The sequence below is a fragment of the Phacochoerus africanus genome, chromosome 4, assembly GCF_016906955.1.
Source record: "Phacochoerus africanus isolate WHEZ1 chromosome 4, ROS_Pafr_v1, whole genome shotgun sequence".
Classification (NCBI taxonomy): domain Eukaryota; kingdom Metazoa; phylum Chordata; class Mammalia; order Artiodactyla; family Suidae; genus Phacochoerus; species Phacochoerus africanus.
In genome coordinates, this window is record NC_062547.1 from 78,437,133 (window position 1) to 78,464,286 (window position 27,154).

Below are 27,154 nucleotides of genomic sequence, written 5' to 3' on the forward strand. Positions count from 1 at the left end.
GTTGCCACCCTAGCCCCAGCCTCCTACCCACACAGGTGAAAGGGCGATCCTCCACTTCAGTGCAGACAATGATTCTGTGTCCCCAAAGCAGGGAGGCTCCAAGGAGATCCCCCCACACCCAAACTTGGAAATGCCTGCCCTGACTCAGGATGAGTAATTGAAAAGAAAACAACATGGGAAATAAGAAAAGATTTATAAAACTTCTTTAGCAACTCATCAGCAGTAGCTGAAAAGCATACTCTTAAGGAAGACTTAACACCCAGCAACTACATTGCATAAGAAAATTACACCAAGAAGTTTTCAAAAAGAAAACACAGATTCTAGGAAGCAAATTAATGGTAAGAAGTTAAGGCAATAGGCTGAGACGAAAGAAAGAAAAGGTGATAGGGTTCAGAAGGCCATGTGAGGAAATGTCACAATACACATGAACAACTTGGAGAAGAGGGAGTGGCTATGAAAACAGTTACTAGATAACGAAGGGCTAATTATCCCATTTGACATAAAGACCAAAGCCTATTTCTGATATTATAGCCCATAAAGTCAGAGCTCTGTGTGATGCTAGGTTGGTGGATGCTTTTTCTTGAAAGAGGAGTGTGTTATTTCCTCAGATATGAATTTTAGTCATAGCGGAGAGTTCTCATCTCTGGAAGTAAAGTTTGCTTAGCACGAGTGTCTGCATGAACTGGGTTTCTAGAGCTTCAAGCTATCAAATTGTCTTTCTTCACGTCTAACTTGAACTTCGTTTCCTCATAGCGTTTCTCTATTGACTAACTTTTCTTCCAGAATTTGTGGTCATCCATAATGGGATCATCACCAATTACAAAGACCTGAGGAAATTTCTGGTAAGAGACTTCCCCTGCGTAGCATCTACATCAAATGGTATTGGTCTTTCCCAGAAACTTTCCAACCAGCTCATTTTCCTCCAGAAAAAAAGGCAGAGGAGTTCCCGTCGTGGCGCAGTGGTTAACGAATCCGACTAGGAACCATGAGGTTGCGGGTTCGATCCCTGCCCTTGCTCAGTGGGGTAACGATCTGGCGTTGCCGTGAGTTGTGGTGTAGGTCGAAGACGCGGCTTGGATCTGGCATTGCTGTGGCTCTGGCGTAGGCTGGCAGCTACAGCTCCGATTAGACCCCTAGCCTGGGAACCTCCATATGCTGCGGGAGTGGCCCAAGAAATGGCAAAAAGACAAAAAAAAAAAAAAAGGATAAAAAGGCAGAAGCTGATTGGAACCCACTCTTGGCCACGTCCCCACATTGGACCCAAACTGCATCCCCAGCTCAGATTTTGCCGGAGGAGAGAGCAGGCCATTCTCATTTACCTCAAAGGCTGCTGTGGATTCCCAGCAGAATCAGAAGAACAGGAACTTCCTTTTATAAAAGTGTCTGCACTAAATAACATATCAACTCGTATACCAAATGGATGTGGGGTGGGAAGGCAGACGGCATGTGTTTCTAGTGTGAAGAGATTATGGTGTTGGTTGGGATGTGGGTGGATTTGACTCAATGTATTTGATCATTCTGCTTGCAGTTATTTTGCAATGTCCAGATTAGTGGCAGGGACAAGCTTCTGAGGTGGGACGATTTCAGGGAAGACTGGAGTGACTCAGCCGTGTTAGGCTGTGTGATTCTGGCAAACATTTCTCATCCCTTCCCTGTTTTCCTTGTTCTCGCCTTAAGTTTCTCCAAGGACAGAACATAAGGGAGGAGAGGGAGCTGGCCAGGCCAGCATTGCACAATGACCATTATCTGACATTCTGTCCAACCAAATATTCCAGGAAAGCAAAGGCTATGAATTTGAGTCAGAAACAGATACGGAGACCATCGCCAAGCTGATTAAATATGTGTTCGACAACAGGGAAACTGAGGACATAACATTTTCAACACTGGTCGAGAGAGTCATTCAGCAGCTGGTGAGTTACGTATCTCACTTGTCTAACTCATCCCCCCCTCTTCCTTCAGTTTTCATAAGCATTTGTTAGGCAAACTTGTGCCAAGTCCCTGAGGATTAAAGACGGTCTTAAAATGTTACATCCCTGAAGAAGTGGGAGAAGTTCTGAGGTTCTGGTAGTAAACATCAAAGAGAAACTGCTTCGCTTCATTTTAACACCTCTGAAATGGTGACAGGTCTTCTGATCTGTGGCTTTTTCCCATGGCATGTTGCACAAGGGACCTCGATTGTGGTGGTTCATGTTATCATCTTATCAGTTGAGCTGTGTGCACTGTTAGTTAAACACCTAAGAGGAATTGAACTGATGCTGGAGACTTAGAATTATAGTCCTTCCTCCTGTAAAGCGATTATTCATCATTGGAGAGAAATGCCCATAAGGCCTTACTGAATGGAGCTGGAAGGAAGAAGTAAAGACAGCAAGTGTAGACATTTGAGCGGTTTGGTTATAGAAGAAGGGGCAAACAAGTGGCCCGGTGGAGGGTAAGTGTTGTAGTTCCAAGGAGGACTGTGTTTTTATGATAGGAGACATCACATCGTGTCTGTGTGCTGAAAGGAATAAGCCAGAAAGGAGAGAGAGACTGATGATATCACAGAGGTCTGGACCCATGGAACAAAGTCCCTGCCAAAGGGCACATGGTGGAGAGAATTGTTCAAGAGAGGCCTCTTCTTGGAGGAGGTGGTAGAGCAGACCTAGTTCCTCCGTGGGACTGTGGAGAGAGGAGGAGAAGGTTCCAGATTTTCTAGAGTCCATTGTTCCAAGCATCAGTGCCAAGACGGGGAGCAGCTTAGAGACAACATTCAGAGCTAAGAATTCGAAACGTCTGGGGTGAGAGGCTGCTTTGAATAAAATACTGTGGTTTAAAATATGTGACCCTGGGAGTTCCCATTGTGGTGCAACAAAAATGAATCTGACTGATATCCATGAGGATGCAGGTTTGATTCCTGGCCTTGTTCAGTGGGTGGGGGATCTGACGTTGCCATGAGCTGTGGTGTAGGTCACAGATATGGCTCAGATCCCACGTTGCTGTGGCTGTGGCGTAGGCTGGCTGCTGTAGTACCAATTCAACCCCTAGCCTGATAACTTCCACATACCGCAGGTACAGCTCTAAAAATAAAATAAAAAAAATAAAATACATGACTCTTTGTTTTTTTGTTTTGTTCTGTTTTTTTTTTTTTAGGTTTTTGTTTGTTTGTTTTGCTTTTTTAGGGCCTTATCCACAGCACATGGAAGTTCCCAGGCTAGGAGTCGAATCTGAGCTGCAGCTGCTGCCTACGCCACATCCACAGCCACACCAGATCCCAGCTGCGTCTGCTACCTACACTTCAGCTCATGGCAACACTGGATCCTTAACCCACTGAGCGAGGCCAGGGATCAAACCTGAGTCCTCATGGATACTGGTTGGGTTTGTTACTGCTGAGCCACAACGGGAACTCCCCCTTTGGTATTTTTAGTCTTTTTTTTTTTTTTTTTAAGTAAGTCTACTGTCAAACCCTTTGCCCTCTGACTCCCATTTTGGGAGATCTTAATTTAGAGGACATATTTATAAATAAGAGCCTGTCCTGTGAGTAATGTACAGTAAACCAGTTTAGTTTTGCAGCATAGTATTTCATCTTTTCCATTTGTAACTTTACATTTTGGAAATGCCTTCCAATGATGGCACTTTTTAACCACAGCAACTTGCTTGAAGCAACACAGGGTTCCTTTGGGCAGAGAATGGGAGGAGTTTTTCTACTCAGGCCCACTTCATTGTTGACAAAACCAGCAGGGTGAATGTCAGGCTTCTCGGGTTCTGTCTGAAGCCCCTTCGTTTTAGGCAATTTTCTCTCTCTCTCTCTCTCTCTCTCTCTCTTTTTTTTTTTTTTTTTTGCTTTTTAGGGCTGCACTTGCAGCATGTGAAGGTTCCCAGACTAGGGGTCTAATCGGAGCTATAGCTGAGTTACACCACAGCCACAGCCACACCAGATCCGAGCCGCATCTTTGATCTACACCACAGCTCACAGCAACACTGGATCCTTAACCCACTGAGCGAGGCCAGGGATTGAACCCACAACCCCATGGTTCCTAGTTGGATTTCTTTCTGCTGTGCCATGATGAGAACTCCCATTTCAGGCAGTTTTCAAACATTTCAAGGCCCTCAGACCTGAAGATGGGGTGTCTGGCTTCCTGGGGTCTCTGGCTATATGACTGAGCTGGCACACTGGCCATAACATGCTGGCTGTGTGAGGCTTTGGGTGTGCCCAAGGGTGCCAAGCTCGAGGGCCTTCAAATGGAAATCCAGATTTATAATTGGCTGGACATAAAGGCAAGTAGGGTTGTGGTAAATTAGTACAGGATGGTCAGAATGTAGGAGAGAATTTTTGCATCAAGGTTTTAAATAGAAAGAGCATTTGGAGTCTTGAGTTAGGAGAACTAGAATCTAATTCTGGTTTGCAGAAACCAACAAGCTGAGGCACAGAGCACAAATGGCAGTTATTACCATAGAAATAATAATAACAAGCTTCTGTTGGGTCTCTAAATGGCAGGCACTGTTCTAAGCACTTAAAATGCATTAGCTCACAGAAGCCGAATAAGATAGAACTATTCTTATTTCCATTCACCACAAGGCACCAAGAAAGCTGCAGCGATGGCCCCAAAGGGGCAGAGTCAGGATTTGAACCCAGGCTCAAATGTGTGTTGAGCTAAGCATAGGTCATGGACTAGCCTAGCCCCTTTAATCGTCACAATTGCTGTCTGAGGAGGTACTTCCGTCAAGCTCAGGGCAGGACCTCTGGCCACAGTTCTCATTTCCTGAGATCCTAATTGCGTAATCCACACAGGTCATCATAGAGCTGGGGTCTGTTCCTTGTAGGCCTGGGCAGGGGCGGTTTATATTGCTCCCAAGGAAATCCACATGTTCTGTTCTTTGGTACTTGATCATGGTACAGTCTGTTTCACTTGCCCCTCCTGATATCACCCTGATCAAGCTGTCCTGCATTTAGCACTTGAGGGAGTGCCCCCAGGACTGTCCTCAGTGAAGAGGGGCCCCTGGAGAGCTGTCTGGGACAGGGGGCTGGGCTGCAGCTGCCCAGCTTAGCCAGAGTAAGTCGTTCCTCACTCTCCTTCGCTGTCTTTTCAGGAGGGTGCATTTGCATTGGTTTTCAAGAGCATCCACTACCCCGGAGAAGCCGTGGCTACAAGGTGAGGCAGAATGCACTGACATTTCCAGTAACAAATCAATAAAATAAAATTGCTTAGCTTGAGGCACAAGGTAGGGCCTCTGGCAGACTGGAAGGTACTCACTTTGTCTAAGGAACAGCTGTGGCTTAGCCACAGAGAATGTTCCCCAGCATCTCTGTGTCTGGAGTTTCTCATTTTTAAAAAAGAACCTATGAAGTTGGATTTTTATTTGAGATCTCTAGATTTTTAGAAATTGACAATAAATTCAAATTAAAAATAAAATTGTATAGCAAGGGCAAATCCAAGTTTCAGGTCAATTTCAGAGACTCCCTGTAGAAAAAGTGTGTAAAATTATGAACATGAATGAATCTTGTTTGAAACATGTAAGGAAGAGGGCTTGATGGAGTTCCCGCTATGGTGCAGTCAGTTAAGAATCCAACTGCAGTGGCTTGGGTTGCTGTGAAGGTGCAGGTTCAGTCCCCAGCCTAGCACAGTGAGTTAAGGCTGGCAGAGGTCACAGCTGCAGCTTGGATTCAGTCCCTGCCCAGGAACTTCCATTGTGCTGTGAGTGGAAGTTTATGCTGTTTAAAAAACTTAATCTTTTTAAAAAAGAAGAGGACTTGAAGGCCAAGAGCTCAAGCTTCATCATCTTCATGCCAGGTGTGACCTGAGAATCAGCTGAGAGGGGCTGGGTCAGCCCACATGTCCTACTGTGAGGGCCCCCATTGCCCCCATTGCTGTGTGGATTCACAAGTGGGTGTGTGAGTGTGACCCTATCATTTTATATTCAGATGGATGGATTATTCACCCATCCATCCATCTGCCCATCCATCCATTTATCTGTCTACCCATTCATCTGTCCATCTATCTCTCCATCCATCTCTCCATCCATTCATCAATCTGACCATCTATCTACCTACCTGTCTATCCATCCATCCAACTAATATTTGTTGAGCACTTAATATGTGCTGAGCCTTGAGGACCTAGTGACATGTGACCTTAAGAACTGGACAGTTGTGCAGCAGAACAGAGCAGGGCAGAGGATGGCAATGCTCTGTGGGGACTGGGAGGCAGTGGCCTGGGGGCCTGAGGGGAAGGAAGCAGGTGTCAGCATGGAGAAGGCAAGCAGAGAAACAGCATGAGCAGAGGGAAGGAGCCCAGACCAAGTGTGGCACTTTGGGGATCTGTAGTTAAGCCAGGATAGTGGCCGGAGGGGGACTGGTGGGACTTCAGGCTCTTCCGGTCTCCATGTGTGCTTGTTGTTTACCTTCTGTGTGCCAGACATGGGTGACAGCGGCAAACAAGGCTGTGTGGATGCTGCCATGTGAAACTTGAAGGCTGGCAGGAAGTATGGATGTGGGCAGAGGCTCACCTCTACAGGGCCTGGTGCCCTGTGGCTGCAGGCTTCATTCTGAAGGCACAGGGGAGCCATAGGGAATGCACCTGGTGCCCTGGGAGACTGGGCCAGAGAGGGTGAGGCTGTCCCTCGCAAATTGGCACAGTATCTAGGCAGAAAATTATGTGAATATATGATGATTTTGTTTTATTTTTTAGGCCAGGAACTAATTTACCATTTGGAATTTGTCTTTCAAATCACAGAATTATAATATACCAGTTGGTCCCTATCAAATTTTGAAACTCCTTTTAAAATCTGATCTTATCATGCTATTGGTACTTTGAATGCATAAGAAGGTAGTGTGAGGAAGCAATAAAGCTTTATTTTTGTAAATTGTTTATAATTAGTGGCTCTATAACCCCTGGGACGATCTTGGGATGTCTGGAGAGCACTTTGCCCTGGGGTGGGAGCTAGATCTGGGGACCCCACCTCAGTGTCAGGGTGATGGGTAACTGGATTCTCTCTTGTTCCTACAGGAGAGGCAGCCCCCTGCTCATCGGAGTGCGGAGCAAGTACAAGCTCTCCACAGAGCAGGTCCCCATCCTATATAGGACACGTAAGTTTCTTGAGAAGGACTTGAACAGCACAGCACAGTGCCAGTGCCAGCAGCTCCCCTCAGAGGCAGGAGGCCTTCCTTCCTCTTCGAGGCCAGCCTGCACAGGGCTCCTAGTCCAAAAGGTTTTCAAGCAACTGAGACTTGGCTCCACTTTTTTCAAAAGCTTTTTTATCATGGATATTTTCAAACACATGCACAAGTTGAGGGAGCAGCATGTGCTTCTGTTATATAAAGGCACCCATGCCCTGATTTGAGTGTTGATTTGGTTTGTTTTGTTTGCAGCCAATTCAGTGCTCTTGCTATTTGGGGATCTTTTACACGATTTGGCTGATGCAGTCAAAGCTAAAAATTGCACATTTCTCCCACACATATTCAAAGGGGAATTGGCTCCTTCATGTTATTCAAACAAAATAGTTTAACAGGATTTGTGATTGTGATCCTTTCCTTCCCGTGCTAGGCAATATCGAGAATGTGAAGAATATCTGTAAAACAAGGATGAAGAGGCTGGACAGCTCGACCTGCCTTCACGCTGTGGGTGATAAAGCAGTGGAGTTCTTCTTTGCATCTGATGCAAGGTAGCCAGACCCTGCTTCCCTTCTATCCTAGGATTATGTGATCAAGAATGACCGGCTAGACAACCCCATTGCTTCCTTTTCCACCATTTTGGAATTTAGAAGAGTGATTCTACAATGTATTGCATATAGACAAAAAAGCAGTGAAAACTGAGTGACCCTCGCTGATAGGAAGGCATGCTATAGAGCTCCTGTGACAGTGCTGGCCAGCAGGTACTGGGCACTATGGCTGGACACACTGCTGAGGGTTCCTCAAGACTATCCCATTAATAATCATAGCAAACCTTGGGGGAAGGCACAGTGATCACCTCGCATTTTAAAGTTGAGACACTGAGATAGGCTCAGAGGGTCATGTCTGTGTTGTCCAAGAGCACGGGGTGGTAAGAGCCAGGGATGAGGCTTCTTCAGGTCTAAGTCTTAGGCCAGTAGTCTTTATTTAGTTAGTTAATTATTTTGTCTTTTTAGGGCCGTACCCTCGGCACATGGAGGTTCCCAGGCTGGGGGTCGAATTGGAGCTGTAGCCACTGGCCTACGCCAGAGCCACAGCAATGCCAGATCCCAGCCATCTGCAACCTACACCACAGCTCATGGCCAACACCAAATCCTTAACGCACTGAGCGAGGCCAGGGATCGAAACTGTCCTCATGGGCACTATTCAGAGTTGTTTCTGCTGAGCCACGACAGGAACTTCTTAAAAAGAAACTTTCTGTTTCCATCTCCATGGAAAAATCATTATTACTTTCTGCACAGAGAAAGTTACTATAATAGTAAACATAGTGACCCCACATTTCATTAGTGGATAGATATCATAGTTTGCTTTTAAGTTCCCCCTTTTTTCTTGCTCTCTGTGTATGTGTGAAATGGAGTCAGTTGTCATAATGAGTTTCCCACTATATGGATTTTGGTAAGTGCATGCCCCCATCATTTAACATATTCTTCTGTTCACTGTATTTCCGGCAAACAGAAGTTTACAGGGGTCTAGAAGCTCGGTCTTCAGATTTGATTTTCTTTGGCAAGACCGTTTCATAGCTAATAGTATGTCCCTCCATCAGGAGGCACTATGTCTCATAGTCTCTCTTTGTGCTGTTAGAATTGATGAGGGGTTGGAGTATCACTGGCCTTATCCATCCATCATAAAGCTGCCCTCAGCTTTTCATCTCTTGTTTTTAGTAGCCATCAATGGGCCTTGGTTAGGGCTATTAATGATTAGGAGTTCATAAGTTGATTATTATAATTCTATCATTTCTTCTCCATTAGCTATATTCCTCCCTTAAGGAGAAACTTGTCTTCCTAAACTATGTGGTTATTCCGAAAGACAGATGATTTGGAAAGGCAAGATAAATCTTTCATTCTTTCCCTTTATGATTCAGAATAATGCATTGACTCCCCAGCATTCTCCAGAGGTGCTATTGTTTGAATCCTGATTTGAAGAAAGCAGTTATAAAAGGATATCTGTGAAGTTATTGGGGAAGTTTGAATATTGACTATTTGGTGATATGAAGGAATGACTACTACCCTTACATGTGATAATGGCATTGTAGTAGGTTTAAAAATAATCCTTATCTTTTAGAGCTATAAGCTAAAAGGTTTCCAGATTGATTTGCTGTCTGGAACTGGCTTCAAAATAATTCCGAGGGAAGGTAAGGGGAGGGAGGTATGAATCAGTGTTTATTACCATAGCCTTAAAGGCCATCCAGGGCTACTGATATGGATTCACGCTTGGAAAGCGGTGAGTAAGTGCCATCTTTTAACTGTCAAGGGCAGGTCCCATCTCTGATGCCCATGTTTTCCTTGCTCCAGTGCTATCATAGAGCACACCAACCGGGTCATCTTCCTTGAGGATGATGACATCGCTGCAGTGGCTGATGGGAAACTCTCTATTCACCGGGTCAAGCGTTCAGCTAGTGATGATCCATCTCGAGCCATCCAGACCTTGCAGATGGAATTGCAGCAAATCATGAAAGGCAGGTGTCTTCTGAGGGTTCCTGTGCTCCATGGGGGAACTTCGGAGACTCTGCCCTGTTCTGGGTGGGCACCCCAGCCTTCCTGCCCGCTGTGAGCACTGGGATGGGAATGCAGGAGGTCTGGGGTTTGTACAGTTGAGGGGATGTGGGGGCTCCTGGACTGGCTTCTCCTAAGGGAGCTCCTGACTGTGTCCAGTCTCCAGACCTCCCTGAGTGATCTGAACCCAGTTCATAAACTAACTGCTTTTGCAGACTCTCTGGGACACATTCCTACACCCAGGCATCATTTCTTCTCTGGATGGGAGGCCTGCAGTAACGGGACTGTGGGCTACTTTCTTCTTTTGAGAAGAGCCTGTCTTCCTGCACTCACATTTGTCTCTCTGTACCCTCTTCTCCACAGGGCTACCTAGGAAAACCTCTAAGAACATCAATCATATCCCCTTATCCTGCTGTGTAAAGCCCTCCAGTGGCATCTCACTGTTCTTAGAATAAAACCCACACTCCCTGCCATGGCCCACAACCCCCCCCAACTCAGCTTGGCCCCGCCTCCCTCGGCCTTCCCCACTGTGCCCCTCCCCGCACACCCTGGCCGCCTCACTGTTATTATTCAGATGCGCAGGGTGAGTGCTTGCTCACTGGGGTCATTGTACTTGCTATGCTATACGCCAGACTGGCTCCTTTTGATCATCTCCCTGAAACATCACCCCCTCAGAGAGCCCTGCCCTGATCTTTTATATACACTGGCCCCAGCCCTCCTCACTTGCTTTGTTTATTTCATGGCACTCTTTCTACAAGTCCTCTGTCGAGGGCTGCAGACAGGGACACTGCAGTGCTTGGCATCATGCATGTATGTGTCCCAGAGGACACGCCCGCTCTATCCATGGACACCTGTCCAGAGGCATCAGGCACAGCACCTGTCAGGGGTCTTCACATGCCAGACCATCCCTTTGACATGATCCAGTTCCATTCAGATCAGAGCCCTGGAAATATGTGTGTGGCTGAAAAGGCTTTTTGGGTTTTTTGTTTGTTTGTTTTTGCTTTTTAAAAATACAGAAGCTGGGAGGGTATTTGTTTTTTTAAAAAGGTAGCCTATTTCCTTGGGCCTGCCTAACTGGTACTTCCCTAAGTAGCTGGGTGTTAGGAAGTACGGCATTTTACTTCCTTCTGGCCTTGCTAAGAGGAGTGTAGCCCAGGAAGGCCAGCTGTGCCTTCGTTCCTTACATCCTTCCCTCCCTCAAGCTGCAGGGCCTGAAATGCGCAGTGGAAATAGTAACCTGACCTGACTTGTTACCACGAAACAATACCAGGGGACACCCTTTGTGATCTGCAGTGGCCTCTACATGTGTCACTCTAACCACATGGTTTTTCTTCTTGATTAAAAGTTAAGCCCTGGAAATGAAATAAAATTCAAATGGACTCATCTTGTTGTTGTTTATTTGACCAGGTAACTTCAGTGCCTTTATGCAGAAGGAGATTTTTGAACAGCCAGAATCAGTTTTCAATACCATGAGGGGTCGGGTGAATTTTGAGACCAACACAGGTAATCCCTCGTCCATGCCCTGGGCCAGTGTGCCATCCCTGTGTCGGGTCAGCATTAACGCCCTGCATGTGTCCTGCAGTGCTCCTGGGTGGCTTGAAGGACCACTTGAAGGAGATCAGACGATGCCGACGACTCATTGTGATTGGCTGTGGAACCAGCTACCATGCCGCTGTGGCCGTAAGTGCAACATGCTCTTGATGGTGCAGTGGGAAATGGTGTCAGCCTAGGACAAGATGCGCCTTAAATGCTGTCATGCACTTGCCTTCCAAACTTAGTGCCACGGTCCAGTGTGAGGAGTGGCACTGAGCCCTTTCTCCTGCAGTTTGGCCTGGGAGCGCCTAAAGTTCCCCCACCCTCTGAACCCAGAGATGCCAGTTCACAAACTCTCCTAGAAGTCCAGCTGTCCTTGTAGTGTCCGTGACTGACTTTAGTCCCTGTTCTTGTTGGCTTCAGACACGGCAAGTTTTGGAGGAACTGACTGAGCTCCCCGTGATGGTCGAACTTGCTAGCGATTTCCTGGACAGGAACACGCCTGTGTTCAGGGATGATGTTTGCTTTTTCATAAGCCAGTCAGGTAAGGGTTATAGGTTTTGATGAGTTCATCTCAGGGCTCTGTCCTCTTGGTAACACACCAGGCACCTCCCTCCCTCCTTTATCCAGTGATGTTCTCTGCACATTGACCCTGTGCCATACTCTCTTGAGCACAGAGTCGTTTAACCCTCAGAGCCATCAGCTGCTGCCCCATCTTATATGGAAAGCCATGCAGCCAGGTTTTCTCTCCTCCTGCTGTTCCACTCACTAAGGCACTCATAAATGTATACTGGGCTTAAGTCAGAGGAAAATTCTTCAAAATTCTGCTGGTTGAGAGTCACTTCAAGGATTATATGGGCACTGTGCAGTGTTCACACAACCCAGCAGGTGGAGGCATAGAGAGACACTGCTCAGGTGTAGACCCCAGGCCACTCTCAGCTCAGCAAACCCTGCCTGGGTCTCACACCAGTTTAGGTGTTTGCTCCAGCCTGGCAGGACAGGGGGTCAGGGAGGTGATCTGTGGCCACAGGCTTGGAGTCCCTGCAAGCTCTAGGAGGATTTTTTTCAACATTTAATTATGGGGAATTCCAAACCTTTATAAAAGAGAGAATCACATAAGAAATCACTTATCCTCAGCAGTTATGTCATGAAATAACTCACCCACCTTTTATCATTATATCCACTTTAACTCCTCCCCTTCACTGGGTTATTTTGAAGTCAATCTCCAACTTCAGATAGATACTTCAGAACGCATCTCTAAATGATAAAAGAAAGGAAGTTGCCACAGTATGTTAATGTTCCAGCATTGCTGCAGCTGTGACATAGGATGCAACTGCAGCATGGGTTTGATCCCTGGCTCAGGAACTTCCATATGCTACAGGTATAGCCAAATTTAAAAAAAAGAATAGAATAGAATAGAATAAAACCACAACATCATTACCGCAACTGAAGCATTAATAGCAGTGCCCTCATATCTTTTAATACTGCTTCCATTTTGAATTTTTAATACCATTTCCATTTCAATGATGACAAGCTAAAAAAAACCAGTACAGACCCACCCACCATCTAGCTGACCACCTCATATCCAGGTGCCACCCTCTGACCTCAGTTGCCACTGTTGCCTTTGGGTTTACAATCCAGTCAGAGTCTAAAAGTGTTTCATGTATTGGTGGAAGCCAACCAAGGAACAGAGGTGGATTTAGTGTGAACACAATGCAGTGCTATATGGCTCCTGAGTGACTTCACAGAAGGAATTTCAAGTTTCATTTTGTTCAGCCCTTTAATTAAATTTTAAAAAACTGTATCAAAAACTTGGGGTGCACTGATGAAGATAGAGCCCCCAGGCCCCAGCACCTGCCCCCACTGGTGCCTGAGGAAGGGCCATGTGGCTCCCCAGTGTGCTAGACGCAAGTCTGAGCAGAAACAGGAGAGGAGAATTGGGCCATAGTCGCACCAGCCTCCACTGCAGTGGCTCTGTGGACATCAAATGATTGGTTTTATGGTCTGAATCATATTTATTTTTATTTAATTTATTTATTTGCTTTTTAGGGCCGCATTTGCAGCATACGGAAGTTCCCAGGCTAGGGGTTGAATCGGAGCTGCAGCTGCCAGCCTACCTCACAGCCACAGCAACGCGGGATCCAAGCCATGTCTGCCACCTACACCACAGCAACTGGTGAATCCTTAACCCACTGAGCAAGGCCAGGATCGAATCCGCATCCTCATGGATACTAGTCGGGTTCATTACTGCTGAGTCCCAGCAGGAACTCCTGAATCATATTGAATTTAGCTTGAGTTCTTTAGGACTTACAAACAGGGAGTTTCTGCTGGTTTATGCATGGACCTATTTAAGTAGCTTTTTTATTAAAAAATTATAATTCGAGTCCATGCTGGGAGGCTGCAAGAAATATTTTCCTTTAACACAAGATCTGTTTGAGATGTACCATTTAGGGACACTCTTGCTTTTTAAATGTTAAATCTCAGCCCATTCTGAATAAGGCAGTTTAGAGTCTGAGAAAGGGCACAGGGAGCCAGGCCCCCCTAGGGTGGCACCCACTTCATCACCCACGGCTACTTGACCTTGAGCAAGTGAGGCATTGATTTCCTCTGTCTCTGAGCACCTCCTCCTCAAGAGAAAATGCGGGTGATGGCCCCCACAGAGCTGTCATGAGAGTTCAGCGAGACAGTGGAGGGGAAAGTGCTTGCCACATAAATAGTAGCAAAATCTTGAGTCTAAGAATCAACCAGGAAAATTGTTGAGCAGGCGTTTTCCTTTCTGAGCACACACCAGCTGCGTCCGGGCACTAATTTCTGCCTAAGAGCCAGAGTAAATGTGTCAGGGGGCTGGGGGTTTGGGCTGGCAGAGCTACGCTCCCAAGAACTGACAAAAAGGGTCTGTGTGGCAGGTGAGACTGCAGACACCCTCCTGGCACTGCGCTACTGTAAGGACCGCCGGGCACTGACAGTGGGCGTCACCAACACTGTGGGCAGCTCCATCTCCCGAGAGACTGACTGCGGCGTCCACATCAATGCAGGACCAGAGATTGGCGTGGCCAGCACCAAGGTGAGGAGAAGCCATGTGGGCATCTGCAGGAGGGCCCCTGCCAGGTCAAGAGGGGAGCCTAGGGATCTGTCTCGAAATGAATGGGCGCCACGGACATGTTCATCTCCACTCTGCTGGTGACACTGTTTTGTCCACAGGCTTATACCAGTCAGTTCATCTCCTTGGTGATGTTTGGATTGATGATGTCCGAAGACCGAATTTCACTGCAAAACAGAAGGCGAGAGATCATCCATGGCCTGAAGTCTTTACCTGGTATGTTCCAGAGCTGAACTGCCCATTTTCAAATCCTATGGACTATTCCTGGCTGCTCTCTTACTGGTCTCTGTCCCATAAATGATGCTGTTAATCACTCCCTCCTCCTCCTCAAAACATCCTACTCACTGCTAAATCCCCACAGCAGCCCCCACTCAGCCAAGATTAAAGTCCATACTCGTCACCAGGCCTTGGAGCTCTGCACATTAGGACCCCTGTGCCTCTGATCTCATGGAGCTCCCCCCACCTCCCTAGGCTGCCTCAGTGATGTTCTGATACTCAGCAATGCCCAGCTCTTTCCAACACAGGGCCTTTGCACTGGTTCTTTCCTCTACCAAGACCCTCTGTCTCTAGCTCTTCATATGATTGACAGCTCTTGTCACTCAAGTTTGAGCACCAGTGTCACCTCCAGGGACCCTCCCCAGCTACCCCAGCAGAGGCCTTAATCCCCCGCCCAGCTCTCTGCAGAGAACTGTTAGCCTATTTCTTTTCTTTCTTTCTTTCTTTCTTTCTTCTTTTTTTTTGTTCTTTTTGCCTTTTCTAGGGCCACACCCACGGCATATGGAGGTTCCCAGGCTAGGGGTCTAATCGGAGCTGTAGCCACCGGCCTATGCCACAGCCACAGCAACATGGGATCTGAGCCACGTCTGCGACCTACACCACAGCTCATGGCAACACCAGATCTTTAACCCATTGAGCAAGGCCAGGGATCGAACCCGAAACCTCATGGTTCCTAGTCAGATTCGTTAGCCACTGAGCCACGATGGGAACTCCAGCCTATTTCTTTTCTTTATAGTACATACCATCGTCTGAAATTACCTGTTCACCTGTGTAGTGGTTTGCTGACCCCAGCCAACCTTGTCAGCTCAGTCAGCACACAGCCCTGTCAGAGTCACTGCTAGATGCCACGTGTCCAGACAGGGCAAACATTTCAGTAGATGCTCGGAAAATACCCAAGAAGGATCGAATGGCCCCAAGCCCCTTCCTGGTCCAAACTGCTCCTTCACAGTCTCACCAGACTTTCTTTTGCTGGGTCCTATCTGTCATAGTCAGCAAGACACAATGTCTGTGGCACTAAATTGTGAGCTTTTGGGGGGAACATAGTTTTAATCAGTCAACCATCCATTCATTCACCACACATGTATTCAGGACCAGTTGTGTGCCCTGCCTTCTGGCCAGCCTAGGACTGCCAAGATAGGGCAATAGCTCCCTTCCTTCAGTCACTCGCACCCTAGGGAAAAAGAAGGAGACCTCTTGGGGTTTTTTGTGCAGCCTTGAGAATGTGAAATGAAAAGACCTCACCCGCATGGCTGAGCAAGCGCCGGGAACCTGGTGTCATAGGATGGTCACTGGGGCTGTGGGCAGCCCCTGCCAGAGACAGGTGGGCACTAGATGCCCCTAGGAACCAAGGGCAAACCCCAGAGAAGGCAGTGAGGAAAAGCCAGCATCTAACTGTGCAAGGCTTAGGAGTCTGAATGTGACCAAGACAGCATACTATATTTACAAGGAAAAGTGTATTGACAAGGAAAGCGTTCTTAACCTTAAGCCTGCCTTAATCACCCAGCAAAAACAGGACTTCATTCTGCTGAGTTGGGAGTTATCAAGATGTGGCCTGTGGGTCCTGGGGATCTACAAGACCCTTTCAGTCAAAACTATTTTCATAGTAATTTGTTATTAATAGCATATAAGAGACTTTTGCCTTACTTGCTGTGTGGACATTTGCAAAGGCAATGGTGACCACCGCCGGCTCTTTAGCAGAGGTACACCACACTGTTCCTGTGACCGAAACACACACAGCTTCACTTAAGAATGTCTTTGATGATGCAGTAAAATGCATTAGTCTTAGGAAATTGCAATACTTTTAATATTCTATGGGACAACTGGCAAGTATGTGGAAAGCTCTCTGCCACACCCTGAACCAGTGTAGTTGTTTCAGAGAAAAGCAGCCTGTAATTGATTGAGTAGCCAGCTGACCCGGGTGCTTGGCAGACATTTTCTCAAAAATGAACCAAGTTAGTCCAGCACTTAGAGAAAAACAACTAATAAAAGTGTTGCTAATGAGAAACTTTGAGCTTTTAACCAAAATAGGGTTTTGGAAAACTTGTAGCCATCGGCATGGGTTTGACTACCTCCCAGTAGTCAAAGACATCTCTGATGAGATCACGGTGATTTTAACAGATAACGATTTTTTAAAAATATCTTATAATGGGATTCCCACTGCTGTACAATAGGATTGGCAGTGTCCCTGGTCTGGCACAGTGATTAAAGGACCTGGCGTTGCCCCAGCTACAGCGTAGGTCACAACTGCAGCTAGAATCTGATCCCTGGCCCAGGAACTCCATATGCTGCAGGGTGGCCAAAAATTAAAAAAAAAAATTATAATGAAATATGCCCATTTTTAGAAGATTTGCATAACTCAGTGAAGCAATGTTTTGCAAGTGGCTAATGCAGTTAAAAAATTATGCACATGTAAAAAGTCCATTTAAGTAAGTGCAAGATAGACTAATACATTTTAATGTAACAAGGTACAAAAGTTTATTGATACGATCTCAGATCCCACATTTGCAACTACCTTTATCAAAGAGCATTCACAATTATTTGAAAAAGTTATTTAAATACTCCTCCATTCTCCAGCCACGAATCTCTGTGAGGCCAGATTTCCTTTCTATACCTCAACATAAAAAACATGTGACAACAGGAGTTCCTGTCGTGGTGCAGTGGTTAATGAACCCAACTAGGAACCATAAGGTTGTGGGTTCGATCCCTGGCTTCGCTCAGTGGGTTAAGGATCCAGCATTGGCGTGAGCTGTGGTGTAGGTCACAGACACAGCTCGGTGGATCGCGCATTGCTATGGCTCTGGCATAGGCCAGCGGCTACAGCTCCGATTAGACTGGGAACCTCCATATGCCGCAGGTGTGGCCCTAGAAAAGACCAAAAAAAAAAAAAAAAGTCACAACAAATTGAATGAGAAAGAAGATATGAGAATCTAACTGTCTTTTATTAAAAAATACAACATTCAAAAGATTGGCAGACAACAGTAGGAAGAAAACTTCCAGTTGAACTAATATGAAACCCATTTTCTAATTGTGGGGGGAAATAAAGCTTTTAAATTATACAATATAAATGTAAAACAGTGCCAGTCTTTTCACTCATTTTTCTAATATCATGAGTTTATTGTTATTTTTAAATGAATAACTAATTTTATCTTTCTAATCCAGTAAATATTGGTAAATGCAACCTGCATAAGAAAAATCTCTTAGAAATTCAAAATGATCTTTAAGAGTGTAAGAGAGTTGTCCTGAGACCAAAAAGTTTGAGAAATGTTGTTCAGCTCACATTGGCTTTGTTTCCAGACATAGCATGTGGCCCAGACAAGGGCCATTAATTGGAGTGTCAGCTCTGTGGCTGGCCATCGAGGGATTTAGCCTCTCTGAAACCCCAGTTGCCTTGCCTATAAAATGGAACTAGAAATAATACTTCTCTACTTACCTTACACACTCAGGAACATATGCACACAACTATGAATCACCATCCCAACAAAATCCTGGCAGTAACTCAAGTTATTTCCCATAATCTACATTTAAAGTCCTTTAGGCCAACGCAAGGAAGGCAAGTGTACTAAGTGCTGTGAATTCCAAAACTTCGCCTCACATACAGTGACTTTTCTTTGTGAATCTTTTTTTTTTTGTCTTTTGTCTTTTGTCTATTTAGGGCCACATCTGAGGCATATGGAGGTTCCCAGGCAAGGGGTCCAATCGGAGCCACAGCGATGGCCTACACCACAGTCACAGCAACGCCAGACCTATACTATAGCTCATGGCAACACCGGATCCTTAACCCACTGACCGAGGCCTGGGATCAAACCCTCAACCTCATGATTCCTAGTCAGATTCATTTCCGCTGCATCACGACGGGAACTCCCATCTTTGTGAATCTTGTTTTACACTCCCTGTGACTGGCTCTCCCTCTGTGCTATGTGCTTGACTCAGAGCTGATCAAGGAAGTGTTGTCACTGGATGAGAAGATCCATGACCTGGCCCTGGAGCTCTACACACAGAGGTCTCTCCTTGTCATGGGGCGGGGCTACAACTATGCCACATGCCTGGAAGGAGCCCTGGTGAGCACCCCCCCACACCCAACCCCCACCTCCACTGGCCCCTGCATGAGGGCAGGCATGGGAGACACCCTGAAAAAACAGCGGGAAGGAGGGCAAGGCATTGGGTTGGGGGAAGGGAGCGTGTCGCCCAAGATCAGGTGTTCTAGCCCTGAGGACATTGGAGATGAGAGCTCCCGATCTCCTAAGGAGAAAGGGGGAGAGGCCCTGAGGTGTCAGTCTGTGCCAGGCTCCATCTGAGACAGCCCATTCACACCTCATGAGCATCTTCTGAGAAGTTGGCAGTTATTCTCCACGTTTTACCCAGGAGGAAACTGGGGCTCCAAAAAAATTCATCTTGCTCGAGATTTCATAATGAAAGTGATCAGCCTGAGATTTGAACTCAGGTTCACATGGACTTTGCCTTTTTCCCATCACCATAGTCTACATGGGAGGACTTGGGCAGACCAAAACTGTGGGATAGGGTCTCTGCAGAGTTTCCTTATTGCAAGGGGAGCTGGGATCTTGCAGGAAAAAGCATTGAAGACCCTGCATTTCTTTAGATCAGTGGCTGTTTTGCCCACCACACACCAACTTAAGAGAAAGCCGATGGAGTGAATATGATGCTGGAACCACAGGGCTACTGACAGGCTGTCCAGGGGCCCAAACCTACTGCTTGCCCTTTTCTCACTATCCACTTGCTGTTTACGGATCAGAATTCTTGACTGCCACAAACAGGAGACAGTGTCACAGTTGAGGCTGCACTTGCTACCCAGACATGGATAGACATCATCTGGGACCCACCTTGGCTCTCCTCTCCCTGTGGGAGCAGGTGGCCTGTCTCTCCCCACCACCCCTATTTGGAAGAACATGCCAGTTGTGGCAAATATTCAGAGAGTATTACAGGGCGGTAGCAGTGGGGGCACAAGCCACGAGTTGCCTGACTGCAGTGAGTCCAACTTCCACATCCTTCTGATGGAGGTTCTGACCCCTGTCAAAGGGAGGGAGGGGCCAGGCGTGCTGCTTCTCGGGAGCAGTGGAGGCAATGCCCGGGTGGGGTGCACTTTCAGAGCCCCACCCCCATGCCTCTGCTGTCTGGTGGGGGGTGCTCAGCTGCAGTGCCTGAGCCTGCTGGTGAAAGACACGTATTCAACTGCATCTCCGACCTAGTCAGTTGGAGAAAGAAAGAAGCTTTTACACTGCTGCTGGCACAAGTCAGTGGTCCCTCTGTGGTCACTTGGGCACCAGCACTCCAGCTGTCTGCCACATCCAGGGTGGAGCCACACTCCTGACAATGTTTCCCTGCCCCAAACAAATAGTTCTAGGGGAGCTGAGAAACGTTTTCTTCACTCTCACCAGTTCAGTGACATGGGTTTGATGGTAACTGGAAAAAAAAAGGGGGGGGGTCTTTCTAAACATAGGGGGGAAATGCCATTAACAGCCCAGTGTGTGTGATTTTGCTTGATAGTTGGAAGGGGTTTTTGTTTGTTTGTTTGTTTTTGCTTTTTAGGGCCGCACCCTTGGCATATGGAAGTTCCCAGGCTAGAGGTCAAATCAGAACTACAGCCACTGGCCTACACCACAGCCACAGCAACATGGGATCTGAGCCGAGTCTGCGACCTACACCACAGCTCACAGAAACGCTGGATCCTTAACCCACTGAGCAAGGCCAGGGATCAAACCCACATCCTCATGGATACTCGTCAGATTTGTTTCCACTTCGCCATGATGGGAACTCCAGTTGGAAATTATTAATGATCTGGAATTGGAATGATTAAGCAGATAATTGAATGATGGTATAGAATACACTGATCCCGTTAGAGACTATGGGGCTGACTACAGACGGGGGAGGGAGAGCTAGATTGACACTGACTTGTCCGTCCAAGGGGGTGGCTGTGCCTCAGGGCTGGTCTGGGGACACAGGCTGTGTGCTGGGCTTTGTGCATGCTCTGGACAACAGCCAGCCCTCTCCCCTGGCCCTGGCCCTGCCAGCTGCCTTTAGTGCAGTTGCCTGATCCATGCATCCAGCTGCCTTGTGGCCCTCAGCTCCCTGCTTCCTGGAATCGTGTCCCCTCCACCTCCTGACCCCCGGCTCACCTCTCTCCCCCACTCTCCCCTCTGGCTGATCTGCTCCCTGTCTGCTCAGTGTGACACTGATCCCACCTGGTGTTTCCCCAGAAAATTAAAGAGATAACCTACATGCACTCAGAAGGCATCCTGGCTGGGGAGCTGAAACACGGACCCCTGGCATTGATTGACAAGCAGATGCCAGTCATCATGGTCATCATGAAGGATCCTTGCTTTGCCAAATGCCAGAACGCACTGCAGCAAGTCACGGCCCGCCAGGTGAGGGCTATCAGATGAGCTGGTCTGCTTCTCTCCTCTTCTCTTCCACCCATGCCCCCATCACCCACCATCTGCCCAGCCCCAGTGCTGAGGGTTCCTGTTCTCCTGGGGCCAGTGCCAGCCTGCGGCCATGCCCACAGAAGCTCCCTGGTGAGGCCCAGTGGTCCACATGGTGCACAGGGGTCCAGGATCCCAGGCGTGAGGACCAGAGGAGGTCTCCTGGTGGAGAGCCCTGGGGGCAGCTGTGATATTGGCCACCCAGCATTTGTCCAATTTCAAAGGTGAAGGGCACTGTCCTTCACAAGACAGCTTTTGCTGCAGCCACTAGTTGCAGGCTCCAGGCTTCCCAGGCCACCCACACTTCTGACCAATTGGATACAAATTCAGGAATTCCCACTATGCCCTCAGGTTCAATAATTTGCTGGAACAACTCATAAAACATAGGCTGTTCCCTCTGCCCTGAACATTCTTCCCACATATCTTTGGGGAGTTAGTCTCTCATCATTCACATCTCAATACTGACAATAATGTCTCCTTTTTAGAGAGCTCCCAGGACCTCACCAGTGTCTCTCCATCACGTTACCAGCTTTTACTGCCTTGGTGGCATTTATCTGAAATTTATCGTTATTTATTAGTTTGCTTATGTTCATTTTTGTTTTCCTACCATTTGACTCTGAGCCGCTAGGGTAAGGAGTGGGCATGCCCTACTCTTTGCAAGGCACCCTGGAGCCACTCATATGGGTGCTGAAGGAACACAGCAGGAGGGTGACACCCCCCCACACACCTACCAAGGAAGCATAGGAACCTCACCAAAAAGCCACCAATGCTTTGTCCTTTGCCCAACTCAGACCCATCACCTTACCTGTAATTACAGCAAAAACAAAAGACCCCTGCTACTATTGCAATCTCTTGGTCTCAGAAACTCCATGTTTTGTGAGCGATTGCTTCTTTCAGAAGTGATCTGCATCTTGTGATCACATTTCTCTGTTTTAGGGTCGCCCGATTATACTGTGCTCCAAGGATGACACTGAAAGTTCCAAGTTCGCATATAAAACGATCGAGCTGCCCCACACTGTGGACTGTCTCCAGGGCATCCTGAGCGTGATTCCCCTACAGCTCCTCTCCTTCCACCTGGCTGTGCTCCGAGGATATGATGTACGTCTAAAAATTATACCTCGGGCCGCCAAGGGGAGACACATAACCCCAGAGTTCCATTTCGTTCTTGGTTTTTTGGCGTAAATATTCATAGGAGAAATATTTTCATTTAAAATAACTCTTCTTAAAGTAACTTACGGGAGCTTGGGCTTATCAGACACAACTTAGAATAGATTTACAAGGAGATCCTGCTGAATAGCATTGAGAACTTTGTCTAGATACTCATGTTGCAACAGAGGAAAGGCTGGGGGAAAAATGTAATTGTAATGTATACATGTAAGGATAACCTGACCCCCTTGCTGTACAGTGGGAAAATTAAAAAAAAATAAAAAAAAAAGTAACTTATACCCCCTGAAAACAAGATGGGAACTGCAAGGTGTATGAAGACCTTATTAAAGCACAAGCTCCTCACCCAGAGGCAATGTTAACTAGCAACTTTAATATTTTATTCCAGTCTTTTCCCTGTGTCTGTGAATTTTTAAAGATTTTTTTGAGGTAATATCAAGGATGAAATTTCACATCTTCCTTTTTAATAATTACAAGTATTTTCTCACATCTTGAACTTGTAAGCAACATTTGATCATCACACAATGTTCTGCCATAATCTTATAACATAGATTTTAACAATTACTTAACTGGTCTTTTATTTTTTAAACTGTTCCTTATTTTTAAATATCTACATACATAACAATTGCAGTGAACATCTTTGTACACACATCTTCCTCCCAGATTTAAGATTTATCCTCGGTCTGGCAAATCATTCAGCATTTTGAGTCTCCTAACATATATTGTCAACTTCTATTCCAGAAAAGAACCAATTTATGATTGCACCAGAAAGTATGGGAGAGCACAATTCATTGTGCAAAGGAATAGAAGTTTCACTACAATTTTAGCTTGAGAAGCTTTAAAAAATACCTACCAATACCAAAAATAATATAACAAACACCTGGTGACATATATACACATATAAACACACATACATATATATATACACACATATATATAATTTATATATATGAGCATATATATATATATATCATCCAGCATTGATATTTGGTAATATTTTGTCCTATTTGTTTCTTCCTTTCTTTAATGTTATTATAAATGAAATGAGACCTATAGATAAAATCAAAGCCCACTTTATTAACTATCCCCAGTCACATTTCCATCCCAATCCCCACCCTTAACCAAAAATTTAGTACATAGCCTTCAAGGATAAGTGGATTTCTTAACAGTACAAATTGAGCTAGCTCTTTCTAACAGCATGAATCCTATCCTTTCAATAGTGTTAACACTGTATGACACGTATCAGGTGCACCATAAATGTTTATTGCCTCAAGTAAACATTACACAGTTCAGAAAAGGTTCTGGAGTAAGGAACTGCTTCCAAGGAGCAGGTCTTGAGCTCGTGGTTGGAGGTGCCTAGGAGCCCCCGCCTCCTTGCTATCAAGTACGCTGATAGTAGACTTCATATTATAGCGTGTTGCTAAGGCCTGTGGGGTCCTGAGCAACTACTTTCTGTCATTTTAGGTTGACTTCCCCAGAAATCTGGCCAAGTCTGTAACTGTGGAATGAGAACAAGAGCGTGAGGAGACCATTGCCACCTTTGTTCTGGTTGAAGACCTGTCCCAGTGACACCGAGTGGGAAGAAAAGCTGGCATTCTGCGTGTTCTGAGTAGATCCCAGTAGAGCTTGACAGCTTTGACGTGCCTTGTACCTAAGTGCTTTGCTTATAGCAGATAGTGTTTCTCTGTGTCCTGAAGTCATCAGAGGAGAAGGAATCATTGTTTACACATGGGGAATCAGAGCGGACTTTTCCACTACCGTGCAATAGAGATACAGCTCTCTTCAGAGTAACTGTGAACCTTTTTTTAACCAACACTAGTTAGTTTTAAAAGACAAAATATTTATAATGACAATTGTATAGCTTTTAAGTTATTTTTCTAGTATTTTGGCTTCTGCAGCCAAGGTAACACCCAAGCCATGCCCCTAGGCCACCTAGTGTGCCTGGTCTCCTGGCAGGAGGCATTCAACTCAGATTTGAGCACCAGGCATTGCCCCTCTGGACTCCTTTCTCCTTTCCCACCCTCTCTTGGCTGCTCCTGAGTCCTGTCTCCTGACTTCAGAGAAGGCTGTCCTGCCACCTTCCTAAGCCTCCTGTAAGTCCTGTCAGATCTCAGCTTCCTTCAACAGTGTCTTCTCATCTGAATCCCTCTGACTCTCCAACTTCTCTTTCATCTGATTGTGGTTCTCTTAAAGCCCAGGCAGCATTTTGGTCCCTGCTCCTGCCCATAGTGAAACAGCCTGAAAAATCCCATGCAAGAGAGTAGTTTCAAGTGGGCTACCTTGCCCTCTATTTAAAAGCATGCACAATCAAAGTACTATGCAATTTTAAGACAATAAAGACTGTACAATTTTTTTTTGTTGTGTGTGTGTTTTTGTCAGTCTCATTCTTTTTCTATATGGGGCTTTCGAGGGCTCCCCAAAACAGGAACTCAGTAGTGGCTGGTGGGGGCAGCCCTGATTGTTGGTAGCCACTGGCATTGTCCCCAAACCCATGACCTGCATGCTTCCAGGATGAAAATGAGGACTGTTTTAAAGAATGGAAGAAGGAGTTCCTGTCGTGGCGCAGCGGAAGCGAATCCGACTAGGAACCATGAGGTTGCAGGTTTGGTCTCTGGCCTTGCTCAGTGGGTTAAGGGTCCAGCGTTGCCATGAGCCGTGGTGTAGGTCACAGATGCGCCTTGGATCCCATGTGGCTGTGGCTGTGGCATAGGCCAGCAGCTGTAGCTCTGATTAGCCCCCTAGCCGGGGATGCAGCTTTAAAAAGGACACACACACACACACAAAGAATGGAACAAAAATTCAAGAGATTTGGGACTCTGGAATGAGGATCCACTAAATAGCTGTTGGAGGGGGTTGGGCCACGTGGTGATGCTTAAGATGGTTGCCCAGAGTCTGAAAGCTGCATACGGGAGTGAAACTCAAATTTATACTTATTTCCCCCAATGAATCACCAATTTTATTAAGGCAATCAGACAGGAAGATGGAAAGCCAGAGAGAGAGTTCTTGTGGGGATGGAATTTGGCTCCCTGTGAAAGTGCTATCCTAGACAGCCTGAGTGATGTCTTCATGGCAACCAGTTGGTGTGTGCAGCCCTAGAATCCTATCAGAGTTTTGTTCTGGATTACCTCTGGGCTCTTCAGCAACTTCCATCCTTTTCTATGCTCTCCCACGTATCACAGGGGTTGGAAACCTGGGAACTATATTTCTAGGTTAAATTCTACCAGTGAGAGACAGACACTCCTGGGAGATTTGAAAGGCAGTTTAGAAAATGCATTACTCTAAGAAATCATATTACTTATTTCTGTTCTGGCATAGGCAGACAGGAGGTCCTGCTGTGGCCCTTAGCACCAAAACACCTGTTACAGTTGTGCTCCCTAAAACTCACGTACCACTCAGTGCTCCAGGCTGCAGTGGCCACCAGTTTCCTGTGGCTCCTCCAAAATCCCAATTCTGGAGAGTTGGCAGGAACCCAGAGGCTGTGGTGTCATATCCTGACCTTTCTCCTGTCCTTCTCACAAATCAACATGAGTGGTAAGTCCTGCTGGAAATATCTGTTCTGGTTTCTCTCTTCCTGACCAAATAATGGCCAGGACAACTTCTGAGGTTGGGAGACTACAAACTAGCCAGAACATTTTTACCTGAACAAGAACCAGAAGGAGTTCCCGTTGTGGCTCAGGGGTTAATGAACCCCACTAGTATCCATGAGGATGCAGGTTTGATCCCTGGCCTCGCTCAGTGGGTTAAGGATCCAGTGGTGCCATGAGCTGTGGTATAGGTCGAAGATGCGGCTCAGATCCGTAGTTCCTGTGGCTGTGGTATAGGCCGGCAGCTGCAGCTCCATTTCGACTCCTAGCCTGAGAACCTCCATATGCCGTGGGTGTGGCCCTAAAAAAAACAAAAAAAAGACCAAAAAAAAAAAAACCCCCAAAAATGTATTTCATGGAGTTCCTGTCGTGGCTCAGTGGTCAATGAATCCAACTAGGAACCATGAGGTTGCGGGTTTGATCCCTGGCCTCGCTCAGTGGGTTGAGGATCCAGCGTTGCCTTGAGCTGTGGTGTAGGTTGCAGATGCAGCTCGGATCTGGCCTTGCCGTGACTCTGGTGTGAGCTGGCAGCTACAGCTCCAATTTGACCCCTAGCCTGGGAACCTCCATATGCTGCAGGTGCAACCCTAGAGAAGACAAAAAGACAAAAAAAAAATGTATTTCATTCTTAACAGCTAAGAGGTGATGACCATCCCCTTGTGCTAATTGTTCCTTTGCTTTTCTTTACAGTTCTGTGTACCTACCCCAAGCAACATAGTATTAGTGTTGAAAACAGAGGGCAAGCACACATCAGCTGTCCAAGGAGAGGGTGGCGCTGCACCCCTGGGCATGGTCTGCAGGAGGAAGTAAGTGGAACACTCTCTGGTCTGGGTCTGACTCCTGCTTCTCTGGGAGGTGACAAGGCCCTTCCTAGGGACCTCGCAAGCAAGACTGTGAGTGAGTCTTGGGGAACAGAGTCAGGTGCCTGGCAAGACCAAGGTGTAGACCAGGCACTGGACATGCTGAGAAAGCCCGGTCGTTAGGAGTGGGCCACTCTGTCCTTTCTATTTCTGAGCCCACTGTGGCCTTCCGTTCTCAGGGAGACCTGAAAACACACATGTTCTCATCAAAGCCTGAGTGGGGAGACCTTCCTCAGTATGAGGTCAAGACAAATCAAGGACTGTTGAGAATCTGGGCCAAGTTCTCCTGGGTGTTCTGTCCCCAGGATAAGATGGCCTTTGGACGTGGAGGGGGGGGGTCTTAGTATGATAGTCTGTGTGCTAGGTCGCACTGCTGCAGGGTGGTCCAGCTGCCCTCCACATCTGCAGAGCTGTCACCATGGGGTCGCCCCTCACCATCCTCCAGGAGATTCCCTCCTCATCTCTCGTGTCTCCAGCTCCGTCTCTTGTGTCTTCCTTCTTCTGAGTTTCCTTTTTTGTTTGGTGGAACACATCCTTCTCGAGTAAAGATGCTGGGAGGTAAACGCTTTG

At 46.7% G+C, this 27,154-nt stretch overlaps 1 protein-coding gene across 1 annotated transcript in view; it reads left to right on the plus strand.

The window, feature by feature from the left end:
• GFPT2 (glutamine-fructose-6-phosphate transaminase 2) overlaps nucleotides 1-24,493 on the plus strand; it is a 42,847-nt gene extending 18,354 nt beyond the window's left edge. Inside the window, exons 5-19 of the mRNA XM_047777857.1 lie at nucleotides 784-842; nucleotides 1,776-1,910; nucleotides 5,065-5,126; nucleotides 6,978-7,057; nucleotides 7,515-7,632; nucleotides 9,430-9,593; nucleotides 11,038-11,133; nucleotides 11,213-11,310; nucleotides 11,587-11,707; nucleotides 14,070-14,227; nucleotides 14,365-14,479; nucleotides 18,470-18,597; nucleotides 20,752-20,919; nucleotides 21,913-22,074; nucleotides 23,605-24,493. Of these exons, the coding sequence (XP_047633813.1) occupies nucleotides 784-842; nucleotides 1,776-1,910; nucleotides 5,065-5,126; nucleotides 6,978-7,057; nucleotides 7,515-7,632; nucleotides 9,430-9,593; nucleotides 11,038-11,133; nucleotides 11,213-11,310; nucleotides 11,587-11,707; nucleotides 14,070-14,227; nucleotides 14,365-14,479; nucleotides 18,470-18,597; nucleotides 20,752-20,919; nucleotides 21,913-22,074; nucleotides 23,605-23,649 (1,709 nt within the window). The 3' untranslated portion in view covers nucleotides 23,650-24,493. The remainder of the gene's footprint in view (nucleotides 1-783; nucleotides 843-1,775; nucleotides 1,911-5,064; nucleotides 5,127-6,977; nucleotides 7,058-7,514; nucleotides 7,633-9,429; nucleotides 9,594-11,037; nucleotides 11,134-11,212; nucleotides 11,311-11,586; nucleotides 11,708-14,069; nucleotides 14,228-14,364; nucleotides 14,480-18,469; nucleotides 18,598-20,751; nucleotides 20,920-21,912; nucleotides 22,075-23,604) is intronic.
• Nucleotides 24,494-27,154: the final 2,661 nt, after the last annotated feature.